A 13,472-nucleotide genomic window follows, 5' to 3' on the forward strand; every position below is an offset into this window, starting at 1 on the left:
GCCGAGGCGGTGGATTGCCTGAGGTCAAGAGTTGGAGACCAGCCTGGCCAATATAGTGAAACTCTGTCTCTACTAAAAATACAAAAAATTAGCTGGGGCCAGGCGCGGTGGCTCAAGCCTGTAATCCCAGCACTTTGGGAAGCCGAGATGGGCGGATCACGAGGTCAGGAGATCGAGACCATCCTGGCTAACACGGTGAAACCCCGTCTCTACTAAGAAATACAAAAACTAGCCGGGCGAGGTGGCGGGCACCTGTAGTCCCAGCTACTCGGGAGGCTGAGGCCGGAGAATGGCGTGAACCCAGGAGGCGGAGCTTGCAGTGAGCTGAGATCCGGCCATTGCACTCCAGCCTGGGCTACAGAGCGAGACTCCGTCTCAAAAAAAAAAAAAAAAAAAAAAAAAAATTAGCTGGGTGTGGTGGCAGGCACCTGTAATGCCTGCTACTCGGGAGGCTGAGGCAGGAGAATTGCTTGAACCTGGGAGGCGGAGGTTGCAGGGAGCTGAAATCCTGCCGTTGCACTCCAGCCTGAGAGATGGAGCAAGACTCCATCTCAAAAAATAAATAAATAAATAAATAAATAAATATAAAAAAGAATAAAGTTCTGATACATACTGCAACATGAATGAATCACGAAAGCATCATGCTAAGTAAAATAACCCATACACAAAAGGCCATATATTGTATGAATCCAGTTAAATTAAAGGCCCAGAATAGGCAAATTCATGGAGACAGAAAGTAGATTTGTGGTTTCCAGGGAAAAGGGGGAATGAGGAATGACTGCAAATGGGGGTGGGGTTTCCTTTTGGGGTGATGAAAGTGTTCTGAATTAGATAATAGTGATAGTTGCACAAATGTGTGAACTAAAAGCCACTGAAGCTGGGCTTGGTGGTTTGCATCTCCAGTCCCAGCTGCTCAGGAGGCTTAGGTGGGAGGATCATTGAGCCCAGAAGTTTGAGAATAGCCTGTGTAACACAGCAAAAAACCTTTCTTTGGCTGGGCATAGTGACTCATGCCTGTAATCCCAGCACTTTGGGAGCCAAATGCAGGAGGATCACCTGAGTTCAAGACCAGCCTGGGCAATATAAGAAGACCCCAGCCAGTCACAGTGACTCACGCCAGTAATCCCAGCACTTTGGGAGGCCGAGGCGGGCAGATCGCTCGAGGTCAGGAGTTTTTGAGACCAGCCTGACCAACATGGTGAAACCCCATCTCTACTAAAAATACAAAAAAATAGCCAGGTGTGGTGACGGGCACCTGTAATCCCAGCTACTTTACTTGGGAGACTGAGGCAGGAGAATCACTTGAACTCGGGAGGCGGAGGTTGCAGTGAGCCGAGATCATACCACTGCACTCCAGCCTCGGTGACAGAGCAAGACTCCGTCTCAAAAAAAAAAAAAAAAGAATCTGTCTCAAAAAGAAAGTAAATAATATAGAAGCCACTGAAGTGTATACTTTCAAAGGGCAAAAGGTATGGTATATAAACAATATCTAAATAAATGGCTTTTTTTTTTTTTTTTTTTTGGAGACAGTCTCACTCTGTTGCCCAGGCTGGAGTGCAGTGGCCTGATCTTGGCTCACTGCAACCTCCACCCCCTGAATTCGGGCAATTCTCCTGCCTCATCCTCCTGAGTAGGTGGATTATAGGCATGTGCTACCACACCTGGCTAATTTTTGTATTTTTATTAGAGACTGGGGTTTCGCCATGTTGGCCATGCTGGTCTCGAACTCCTGACCTCAAGTGATCCACCTGCCTCAATCTCCCAAAGTGCTGGAATTACAGGCGTGAGCCACTTCGCCTGGTTAAATGGCTTATTTAAAAAAAAAAAAAGAATTGCATCATTTCCAAAGCTGGCTGGGTGGGCACATTATGAGCAGGGCTGTTGCCCTTGCCACGTGGCAGCATCTCTCTGGCTCATGGACAGAAATGACCTCTGCCCTCTGCCAGGGATAGTTTGGAATTAGGTGGGTTTATATATGCAGCATAACTTCAGTAAAGCTTGAAGAAATGCACTGACCATTCTCCCTTCTCTGAAATAGCATTCTCAATAGCGAGGTCATAGGCAAAATCAGCCATCAAAACCTCCCCCATGGCCCTTTGAGCCCACTGTGTGTCACTCCAACCCACCCCACTCCTGGGCTCGATAGACAACAGAGTAAAGGGAGGAGAAAGACCAAAGTCCCTCTCAATTGTGTCCCCAGGGTCAGCACAGCGCCTGACACAAAGCAGGCACTTGGAAAATTTGTGTTGAATAAACAGATGCATGGATGAATGAATGAAAGGGTGAAAGCATGTGGTCTCTAAGCAGGCAGGAGGGTCTGGGATGACGGGCCCTGGTGGAGGGGCTGACACTGAATGGGGTGACGGACCATCCAGTGATGGAGGAAAGGAGAAAAGGACAGAAGGGGGACTTAGGCAGCTGTGTTCACGGTAGGGAAAAAGGGGGCTGATGTCAAAAGACCTTGGGAATGAAAGAGAGATGATTCACCACAGTTGCCAGGTAACAACCAAGCTGCAGAATATTAATTTGCAATTGAATCAACTGGTCAATTTCAGAACTTTTCTGTCGGTTTTTGCAGGGAGTGGGAGACAGGAGCTGAGGAAGGAGTGGGGGTGGCCTGGCAGGGACCTGGGACCAGCCTGGCAGGTTCAGAAGCAGGACAGGGGCAGCAATCTATGTGCATCACACAGAACTGAGATGACAAACCCTGGGAGGGGTAGGCGGGCTGAGAGGAGCCAGACAGTGGAGGAGCTGGAGGTCTCAGTGAAGACAGATTCAGCAGGAGCGAGGCTTCTGGAAGGGGTGGGATGGGAGGCTGTGGGCAGACAAGAGGCAGCAGCACATGGAGTCCAAGACCCTGGGGTCCCCAACTCAGCTCCTTCACCTCCTACCTGTGGGGCCAGGGGTGAGCCATTCAGCCTGGAACACACCCGAATAGACTCCTCTCATCCTCTTACAGAGGAGCCTTTAGGATTATTTTTCCCAATTAAAACCACTGTTAGGCCAGGCGTGGTGGCCCATGCCTAAAATCCCAGCGCTTTGGGAGGCCAGGAGGGAGGATCACTTGAGGCCGAGTGATCCAAATACAAAGCCTGGGCTGAGAACAACTGCTTCGAAGGCACAGGTGGGCATCAGAGGAGAAAAGGAGAGAGGAGGCTCAGGAGAGAAGCGGGAGCCAGAGTAAGGAGAGCCACTATGTTCTGTCCTTGACAGCCCAGCCTGGGCCCAGGGGTGGTGGGCAGCCTCTCCAGCCCAGTCTGCGAGCAGCTTGCAGGCTGCGCTCTTGGCCCTGCCATGTCACCATCACCACTCTCAGATAGCAGCTGAGGCCAGAACCCAAGAACCCACCTCCCTCTACCGAGCCCCCTACCCCAGGGGGGACCATGGATGCCCTCATTGACGCAAACACCTTCCAGGTGTCACTGTTTGTCCCCGGAACCATCGCATCCTCCAAAGTCCTGGTTACCTGGGCCAGAATGATTGAGTCGTCATCAAGCTCTTCCTTTTCTGCCATCAATAACCAATTAGGAAGCCAAGGCACTGCCTCCCTGACAGCGGTTTGCAGCTCATCAATAGTGATCTGTTTCCCAAAGCCAGCCCTGGCGGGCAGGAGTGTGCCCGGTCCACTGAAAAGCCTCTCCCTCCTCAGGGAACGGTCTCCTCCACAGGGAACCCTTGTTATTCTGTTACTCTTTTTTCTTTTATTTTTGAGATGGAGTCTCATGCTGTCGCCAGGCTGGAGTGCAGTGGCACGATCTCAGCTCACTTCACCCTCTGCCTCCCGGGTTCAAGCAATTCTCCAGCCTCAGCCTCCCAAGTAGCTGGGACTACAGGCACACACCGCCATGCCTGGCTATTTTTTCTTTTCTTTCTTTTTTTTTTTTTTTTTTTTTTTGAATTTTAGTAGAGACAGGGTTTCACCAAGTTGCCCAGGCTGATCTTGAACTCCTGAGCTCAGGCAATCCGCCTACCTCGGCCTCCCAAAGTGCTAGGATTCCAAGCGTGAGCCACCACGCCCGGCTGTCTGTTACTCTTTTATGCTCCTAGAATCTAAACTCCATCATAGCAATGAAAGGGTCTGTCCTGTCACAGTCATCTCTTTTTTTTTTTTTTTTTTTTTTGGAACAAAGTTTCACTCTTGTTGCCCAGGCTGGAGTGCAATGGCGCAATCTCAGCTCACTGCAACCTCTGCCTCACATGTTCAAGCGATTCTTCCACCTCAGCCTCCCAAGTAGCTGGGATTACAGATGTGCACCACAATGCCTGCATAATTTTGTATTTTTTAGTAGAGACAGGGTTTCATCATGTTGGTCAGGCTGGTCTTGAACTCTTGACCTCAGGTGATCCACCCACCTCGGCCTCCCAAAGTGCTGGGATTATAGGCGTGAGCCACTGCACCCAGCCCTGTCATATCCACTTCTTATTCCCAGGTGGCCTCATCTGTACCCTAGCTCACAGCAGGTCCTCAGTAACTGGAATGAATTTGGAATATTTGGATGGTCAGAAAACTTCAAAGAGCATCTCCCTTCATTGTATTTGAAAATTTACATGCAAATTCATGCTGGGCCAGTTTTTACTAAACAGAAACCTTTACATAGCTGTGATCCCTTGTATCCATTTTTGATTGCTGCCATAATATATCACCACAATTTAGAAGCTTAAAACAACACTAAGTTATTATCTCGCGGTTCTGTAGGTCAGAAGTCCTCGTACAGAGTGGCTCACAGGGTCCCCTGATTAGGGTCTCCCAAGGCCACAATCAGGTGGCAGGGCTGCGTTTCTTTCCAGAGGCTCCAGGGATGAATCCACTTCCAAGCTCATCCAGGCTGTTGGCCACATTTCATTCTTTGTCATTGTGGGGCTGATGTTCCTTTTTCCTGACTGTCGGTGGAGAACCTCTCAGCTCCTCAAGGCCACTGCATTCCTCGTCCTGTGGCCCTCCTGCCATCTTCAGACCAGCAATTGCTTGTGGAGTCCTCATAACCCCAGCTCTCTGATCTGACCTTCAGCCACATCTCTTCTGCCTCTAGCTGAAGAAAGTTAAGGGCTATGTGATTATACTGGGCCCAGTCAGATAATCCAGCATAAGCTCCCTATTTTTTTTTTTTTTTTTTTTTTTTTGAGACAGCATCTCGCTCTGTCTCCTAAGTACAGTGGCACAATCATGGCTCACTGCAACCTCTGACCCCCCCTCCCCCCGGTTCAAGCAATCCTCCCACCTCAGCCTCCCAAATAGCTGGGACCACAGCCACGCACCACTACAAAAAAAATAATTTTTGTATTTTTTGTTGAGATGGGGTTTTGCCATGTTGCCCAGGCTGGTCTTCAATTCTTGGGCTCAAGTGATCTGCCGGCCTTGGCCTCCCCAGGTGCTGGGATTACAGGTGTGAGCCACCGTACCCATCAGCTTCTTCTGAAGAATGGGTTCACACCAGCACTTAGGTTGTAGGATCATGGTGAAGAGTGATTGCATTCATTCATGCTAAGAGCTTATCAGTGCCTGGTACATGGCATTGTCATCATTGTGATGACAGGGGCAGGGCCCACACACCTACACCCTGGAGGGGGATGGAGATGGGTCCCAAGATCTGGGATCTGGTCTTCAATTTGGTAGGCCCAGAAATTGAATTTTCTGCTCACCCAGCTAGTCGGTGTTAGAGCCATGATTCAAACCCTGGCCCCACCAGTTCCAAAACCCCCTGTATACCAGGAGGTCCAGCCTCCATAGACACTATCCCTGCTGCCTCTTTCAGTGGCAGTTGGGCTGGTGTCCCTCTGAGTCACAGCTGGCAGGAGGGAAACCCTTGGATTCACAGAGTGATATGCTTAGGAAATCACCCTCCTTTAAGCCTTGGGAGAGGAGAACTCCCCTAAGTGTACAAAGCGTGTACACAGACCTTGTCACCTCTTCCCTTCACTGCAGTCCTATGAGGTATGAATGAATGATTCCTATTTCCAAATATGGTTAACTGAGACCCAGAGAGGATGGGGAAGAAGATGCAAACTGGATTAAATACCCCGATGTTCTCTTTTGTCTGTTTGTTTGAGACAGTCTCACTCTGTCACCCAGGCTGGAGTGCAACGGCACGATCTTGGCTCACTCCAACCTCCACCTCCCGGGTTCAAGTGATTCTCGTGTCTCAGCCTCCTGAGTAGCTGGGATTACAGGCACGCACCACCACGCCCGACTAATTTTTGTATTTTTAGTAGAAACGGGGTTTCACCATGTTGTTCAGGCTGGTCTCAAACTCCTGACCTCAGGCAATCTGCTTGCCTTGGCCTCCCATAGTGCTGGGATCATAGGCATGAGCCACTGCGCCCGGCCAAATACCTTTGATGTTTTGAGCTCCGTGCAGGGCGCTATATGTACATCACCTTCACGAGACCCTCCTCCCCAAGTTACTTTCCTCATTTCCTAGAGGGGAAATGAGGAAAACAGCTCAGAGAAGGGGAGAAATGTGCTCAAAGCTCATCAGCTGGAAAAAGACAGGACGAGGAAACCTTTCCTTTCCCATCAGACACAGTCCCCTTGTGATGAGAACATGCAGTCGGTGACTAGGGAGCTCCTCAGGGTCAAGGGTGCTCATCTCTGAATGCAACCCCTCCCCTGCAGACCTGGCAGGGTCTGCAAATAGTGACATTCCTTTTTTTTTTTTTTTTTTTTTTTTGAGACAGAGTCTCACTCTGTCCCCAGGCTGGAGTGCAATGGCATGATCTCGGCTCACTGCAACCTCTCTCTGCCTCCCAAGTTCAAGCGATTCTCCTGCCTCAGTCTCCCGAGTAGCTGGGATTACAGGTGCCCACCACCATGCCCAGCTAATTTTTGTATTTTTAGCAGAGTCAAGTTTCAACATGTTGGCCAGGATGGTTTTGATCTCTTGACCTCGTGATCTGCTCACCTCAGCCTCCCAAAGTGCTGGGATTACAGGTGTGAGCCACCGCGCCCGGCCAAATAGTGACATTCTAACCATCGCCTGTGGAATAGGAGACATGCTTCTATTTGTTGAAATTGCCATCCCTCATGTAACCAGCCTGGGGAAGAACACTCAAGGGGGCATAACCCCCTCCACGGGCACAAACTGAGTCTTGGGCTCTGGTACAATCAGGGTTCTACTGAAAGCTTATCATTTCCCATTAGAGTTACCACAGCAACACGAATGTCTTCATTCATTCCCCTAGTGTATGAACAGAGCTACACCCACCCCACCTGTTCTCCCAAGCCCCCTCAAAGTCCTTCCATCTCTGAGATTCTGTGATTCCATTAATCATCACCAATGCCTGCACTGCTTTTTGTCATTTTCATTAATTCCATCTGCTGAGTCACCGTGTCCTGCTCTGGATCAGAGCGGTTATTTACAACGGTTATTCAGCCGTCGGTTGCCATGGACACCGCACAGCCTGCTTCCTTCATCACCCATTAATTCTCGACAAGGCTGGCTGTGAGCGTGGGTACCACCGCCGTTACCCAAGACCCAAGGGGAATCAAACTCTCCCAGAAAAGGAGGGGGCCTGATGACGCATGAACAGAAGCAAAATCTTTGCTCTCAACGGTGGAAAAATCAAAAACAGCCTACAACTCATTACATCCGGTCAAACCGTGTGGAGGCAGCAGTTTATCGAATAAGTCAACAAGGTGCCGTTTTGTTTTCTGGTCCATCTTCGGCAAATGCTTTAGTCTGTTTGCTAACCATTTGAAGATATGCTTTGAGGCTGAAAAGTTGTTGGCTGGGCATGGTGGCTCACACCTGTAATCCCAGAACTTTGGGAGACCGAGCCGGGCCGATCATGAGGTCAGGAGTTTGAGACCAGCCCGCCCAACATGGTGAAACCCCATCTCTACCAAAAATACAAAAAATTAGCCAGGTGTGGGGGCGTGCGCCTGTAATCCCAGCTACTTGGGACGTTGAGGCAGAAGAATCGCTTGAACCCGGAAGGTGGAGGTTGCAGTGAGCCGAGATCACGCTACTGCACTCCAGCCTGGTGACAGAGCTAGACTTTGTCTCAAAAAAAAAAAAAAAAAAGGTTGTTTTGCAGATTACTAGCTCCCCCTGAAAGCAAAATGAAGGAGGCTTGAGAGGCAGGACCCCCCAGGAATTGGCTCTGCATAGGGGGTTTGCAGGTGGTGGTGCATGGGCAGCTGACCTGGGAGATGTGGGGCAGCTACAAGCCAAACTCAGACCAGCACAGAAGGCCTAAGGAGAAGAAGGCGCCGAGGGTGTTCCATGGTAGGGGGAGGGTGAAGGGGCTTCAGAGGTGACCAGGATGTGAGCCACCAGAAGGAGAGAACAGGGCCATCAGCCCACAATCCATTGCTCCTGGTAACACGGTGTATTTGCAGAGTCCAGTGGAGGGGACGGGGAATCAATACATCACCCCACATTCACACACTCATCAAACATCAGTGGATGGTGAAATCTACTTTCCCTGAATCTAAGCCCATCGGGTTCACTCCCTCACCTACCACCACCCACAAAAGTCCCTATGTAGTTCGAGAGATGAGTACCAGGCCTCTGACCCCCAGGATAGGTGGGGAGCATTGCTCCTGACCAAGGGAGCTTGGTTCCTGCCCCTTAGGTACAGCTGGAGAGCTGCCACCACCCCGCTCCAGCCCCTCACCATGAAGGTCAACTCCCCTATCCTTCCCCCACATCCTGGATGACTGACTGACACTAAACGACAGGGCGGGGCAGGACGATGGGCTGTACCTGTGCCCCACCCCATTCCTCTCGCCTGGACTCATATGGCAGGGTAGGGGTGGGGGGGCACAGTTGGGAGGGACCTCCAGGGCTTTATAAGGCAGGCCTGGAACACCAGGCAGAACAGAGACCTGAGAGGCACCAGGCCCAACCGCCACACCACACACCTCCCAGCTCTGCAGGTGAGAAAACCCAGGAGGAGAGGGGAGAGGCTGGGAAGTGGGTTGACGGGTCCTCTCTCCCATCAAGGTATCAGGCCACTGGCCAGAGTCTGGGGCTCACCCCTTGGAGTCCCCAGAGCTGGGACCCTTTCTTTATCCCAGGATGGAACTAGGTCTTGGCTCCAGTACCTACCGTTGTATTCCCAGCCTTGCCTTCCACCTGCCCTCTGTCCCAGCCGGGGCTCTGCCCTTAACCTCTCCCTTCACACTCCTCCCCTGGGAGGTGAGGAGGACTGGGGTTCTTCTCCTCTCTCTTAGGTGAGAAAACTGAGGCCCAGAGGCAAGATGTGACTTGCCCAAAGTCACAGGGATTTTTAGGCAGGGCTGGGATGGGAATCCACAGCTCCTGGATCCCACTTCAAGCCCTTTCCTAGACCACTGCCATCCAAAAGAACGTCCTATGATGCGGGAAATGTTCTTTATCTGCACTGTTCAATATGGTAGCCACTAGCCACGTGTGTGCTTGAAATGGAGTTGGTGTAAGGAAGTTTGTTGTTGTTGTTGTTGTTGTTGTTTGTTTTTTATACAGAGTCTTGCTGTGTCACCCAGGCTGGAGTGCAGTGGCGTGATCACAGCTCACTGCAACCTCCGCCTCCCAGGTTCAAGCAATTCTCCTGCCTCAGCCTCCTGAGTAGCTGGGATTACAGGCGCCTGCCATAACACCCGGCTAATTTTTTATATTTTTGGTAGAGACAGAGTTTCACCATGTTGGCCAAGCTGGTCACAAACTCCTGACCTCAAGTGATCCGACCCCCTCGGCCTCTGAAAGTGCTGGGATTACAGGCATGAGCCACTGCACCCGGCTGTAATTTTTTAATTTAATTAATTTAAATGTAAAGAGCCACATGTGACTGGTGGCTACAACACTGAACAACTAACGTGTGGTTAGCATCTGACAGTACAGCTCCAGATCACTGAGTTTTCAAACGTTTCTTCAGCAGCAGAATTCTTTTCTTCCAAGGAAAACCTAACAGAGAACCTCATTATGAAAAACTTAATAGCCAGGCACCGTGGCTCATGCCTGTGATCACAACACTTTGGGAGGCTGAGGCAAGCAGATTACTTGAGCTCAGGAGCTCCAGACCAGCCTGGCAACATAGTGAGACCTCATCTCTACTAAAAATAAAAACAAATAAATTAGCTGGGCATAGTAGTGCACACTTGTAGTCCCAGCTACTCAGGAGGCTGAGGTGGGAGGACCTCTTGAGCCCAAGAAGTCGAGGCTGCAGTGAGCCAGGATCACTCCAGCCACTGCATTCCAGCCTGGGAGACAGAGCAAGATTCTGTCTCACAAAAAGAAAAAAAGAAAAACTTAAAAGCAGTACTTTATTAATACAAATGTATTCTGACAAGAGAAAATTTTTATCATTTTCTTATGATAAAGCCAATCAGAATAATGAGACTAAAAGAATACAAAAATCGTGAGTCCAGGGAACAGATGACCATTTGAATTTTACATTTGTTTGAGATTCCAGTTTAGTTCTGTATTATATCTTTTCCCCAAACTGGATTCACCCTGATACATAATTGCTAATGGTGACAGCTTAATTTTTTCGTAACTGCTTCATTATAATCACAGGATATTCCTCAGTTAAGCAAAAATGACAGGAGAACCTTTCCTCTCAGGGATGCACAAAAAAAACAGTGTGAGCTGGCCAAGCGTTGAATGTGCTGCAGTCTCCAAAGTGATAACATGCGGTCTGTAACACAGTTGGATGTCTATGTTCCTTTGGTATTACTATTTAAAAGTTTCACATTTTGTTTTTGTTTTTTTGAGACAGGGTCTCACTCTGTCGCCCAGGCTGGAGTACAGTGGTGCAATCTCGGCTCACTGCAACCTCCACCTCCAGGGCTCAAGCGATCCTCCCACCTCAGCCTCCCAAGTAGCTGGGAATACAGGTGCATGCCACCATGCCCGGCTAATTTTTGTATTTGTTGTAGAGATGGGGTTTCGGTATGTTGCCCAGGCTGGTCTCAAACTTGTGGGCTCAAGGGATCCGTCCTCCTCAGCCTCCCAAAGTGCTGGGATTACCATGCCTGGCTAAAAAGTTCACTTTATTTTTTTTTTATTTTTTTTTTTTTTTGAGACGGAGTCTCGCTCTGTCGCCCAGGCTGGAGTGCAGTGGCCGGATCTCAGCTCACTGCAAGCTCCGCCTCCCGGGTTCACGCCATTCTCCTGCCTCAGCCTCCCGAGCAGCTGGGACCACAGGCGCCCGCCATCCCGCCCGGCTAGTTTTTTGTATTTTTTAGTAGAGACGGGGTTTCACCGTGTTAGCCAGGATGGTCTCGATCTCCTGACCTCGTGATCCGCCCGTCTCGGCCTCCCAAAGTGCTGGGATTACAGGCTTGAGCCACTGCGCCCGGCCAAGTTCACTTTAAATAACAAGTCTTGGGCCGAGCACAGTGGCTCACATCTGTAATCGCGGCACTTTGGGAGGCTGAGGTGGGAGGATTGCTTGAGCCCAACAGTTCAAGACTAGCTTGGGCAACATGGTGAAAACCCGTTTCTACAAAAAATACAAAAAAATTAGCTGGACATGGTGGTGCAAGCCTGTAGTCCCAGCTCTTCTGGAGGCTGAGGTGGGAGGATCACCTGAGCCCAGGAGGTAGAGGCTGCAGTGAGCAGTGACTGCACTACTGCACTGCAGCCTGGGTGACAGAGTGAGACTCTGTCTCAATAAATAAATAAATTACATGACTTAAACAGCTACAGAGCCACTAACATGGCCTCAAATTCTGCAGAACAGAACCTAGGAAAACCATTGCCCTAGGATTTGACTTTCTCCAAGAGAAGCAGTGGCTGTAATCGGGGTAGGTAAAGAGAGAAAACACGAGACTTCGGGGCTGGCGTGGAACTGGCAGAAACTGGAGAACTGAACTGAAGAAATAGTCCACAACTCCACATGGAATTACAGACTCACCCGGGCGCGGTGGCTCACGCCTGTAATCCCAGCCTTTGGGAGGCTGAGGCAGGTGGATCACCTGAGGTCAGGAGTTCGAGACCAGCCTGGCCAACATGGTGAAACCCCGTCTCTACTAAAAATTACAAAAATTAGCCAGGCATGGTGGCACGTGCCTATAGTCCCAGATATCCTGGAGGCTGAGGCAGGAGAATCATTTGAACCTGGGAGGCAGAGGTTACAGTGAGCCGAGATCCCGCCACTGCACTCCAGCCTGGGCAACAAGAGGGAAACTCTGTCTCAAAAAAAAAAAAAAAAAAAATTTCAGACTCATCAGCAGGTAGAGGCCTGGAGCCACATGGTTCAGTCCTCTGCCTCTGGGCCTGTGTGGGGACAGCCTCACCCTTAAGCTAGTCCCTTCTCCCCTTTGCAGACGAGATGCAGCAACTGTGTGTGTATGTGCTGATCTTTACACTGGCTCTGGCTGCCTTCTCTGAAGCTTCTTGGAAGCCCCGCTCCCAGCAGCCAGATGCACCCTTAGGTACAGGGGCCAACAGGAACCTGGAGCTACCCTGGCTGGACCAGCAAGGCCCAGCCTCTCACCACCGAAGGCAGCTGGGACCCCAGGGTCCCCCACAACTTGTGGCAGGTAGGAGCTGCTGACTGCCCTGCTTGCCTCACTCGGCCAGGTTTGGCCAAGGTCTCCCCAGACTGGCCCTGGCTTCGGTTCCTGGAAGGCAGTCATCCTTCCCCCATTCTTGCCTTTCTCACCTCCTCAGACCCATCCAAGAAGCAGGGACCATGGATGGAGGAAGAAGAAGCAGCCTATGGATGGATGGACTTTGGCCGCCGCAGTGCCGAGGATGAGAACCAACAACCCTAGAACCAAGCTTCAGAGCCCAGCCACCTCCCACTCCACCCCAGCCCTATCCCCTGAAAAACTAATCAAAAATAAACTAGTTTCCAGTGGATCAATGGACTGTGTCAGTGCTGTAGGGCAGAGGAGGGGGACTCATCTGGGGGTGAAGTTGTGGCAGGGAGGAGAGCTGAATGCCTTTTAGGGGCAGGGACCCTGGCTCCCCCAGAGCCCCACATCGAACAAGAATCCACAGGTGTGGGCGGGATAACAGATGGTAGGGTTCATAGCCAGAGTCAACTTTTTTTAATTTTTATTTTATTTTATTTTTTGAGATGGAGTTTCACTCTTGTCGCCCAGGCTGGAGTGCAATGGCACGATCTCGGCTCACTGCAACTTCCGCCTCCCCAGTTCAAGCTATTCTCCTGCCTGAGCCTCCCAAGTGTCTGGGATTACAGGTGCCCCCCACCACACCTGGCTAAATTTTTTGTAGTTTTAGAGGGGATGTGGTTTCACCATGTTGGCCAGGCTGGTCTTGAACTCCTGACCTCAGGTGATCCGCCCGCCTCGGCCTCCCAAAGTACTGGGATTACAGGCGTGAGCCACTGTGCCCGGCCTCAGAGTAAGCTTTTTAAAAGATAAACCGTGTCACTCTCGGTTTTAACCTTGCAATGTTTCCTAATGCACTTAGAATACAACCTGAACTCCCTGTCACAGCCCTGAAAGCTAGCCCCGAGGTTCTCCTCCCACTCTGCGCCACGTGGCTTCCTCCTCTTCCTCCTCTCGAGCTTATGCAGAC

The 13,472-nt window shown here is 50.5% G+C and overlaps 1 protein-coding gene across 2 annotated transcripts; it reads left to right on the forward strand.

Annotated features, from left to right (window-relative positions):
- Positions 1 to 6,868: 6,868 nt before the first annotated feature.
- GAST (gastrin) lies at positions 6,869 to 12,790 on the forward strand. 2 transcript variants are annotated; one of them, XM_009190619.4, is made up of 3 exons: positions 6,869 to 7,633; positions 12,251 to 12,466; positions 12,597 to 12,790. In XM_009190619.4, the coding sequence occupies exons 1-3, from the start codon at positions 7,513 to 7,515 to the stop codon at positions 12,698 to 12,700; spliced, it is 441 nt and encodes a 146-aa protein (XP_009188883.1). In that variant the 5' UTR covers positions 6,869 to 7,512; the 3' UTR covers positions 12,701 to 12,790. The 2 variants fall into 2 exon arrangements, with proteins under 2 accessions (XP_009188883.1, XP_003913062.1); XM_003913013.3 differs by lacking the exon at positions 6,869 to 7,633 and adding an exon at positions 8,778 to 8,878 and having other exon boundaries at positions 12,597 to 12,788.
- The last annotated feature ends 682 nt before the right edge of the window (positions 12,791 to 13,472 follow it).

The sequence above is a fragment of the Papio anubis genome, chromosome 17 (assembly GCF_008728515.1).
Source record: "Papio anubis isolate 15944 chromosome 17, Panubis1.0, whole genome shotgun sequence".
Taxonomy (NCBI): domain Eukaryota; kingdom Metazoa; phylum Chordata; class Mammalia; order Primates; family Cercopithecidae; genus Papio; species Papio anubis.

Excerpts from the sequence above, each read along its gene's own strand:
- GAST (XM_009190619.4), top strand. The coding sequence starts at position 7,513 with ATGACGCATGAACAGAAGCAAAATCTTTGCTCTCAACGGTGGAAAAAT. Across the intron at positions 7,634-12,250 it reads TTATCGAATAAGTCAACAAG|ACGAGATGCAGCAACTGTGT; the intron begins GTGCCGTTTTGT and ends TCCCCTTTGCAG. Across the intron at positions 12,467-12,596 it reads TCCCCCACAACTTGTGGCAG|ACCCATCCAAGAAGCAGGGA; the intron begins GTAGGAGCTGCT and ends TCACCTCCTCAG.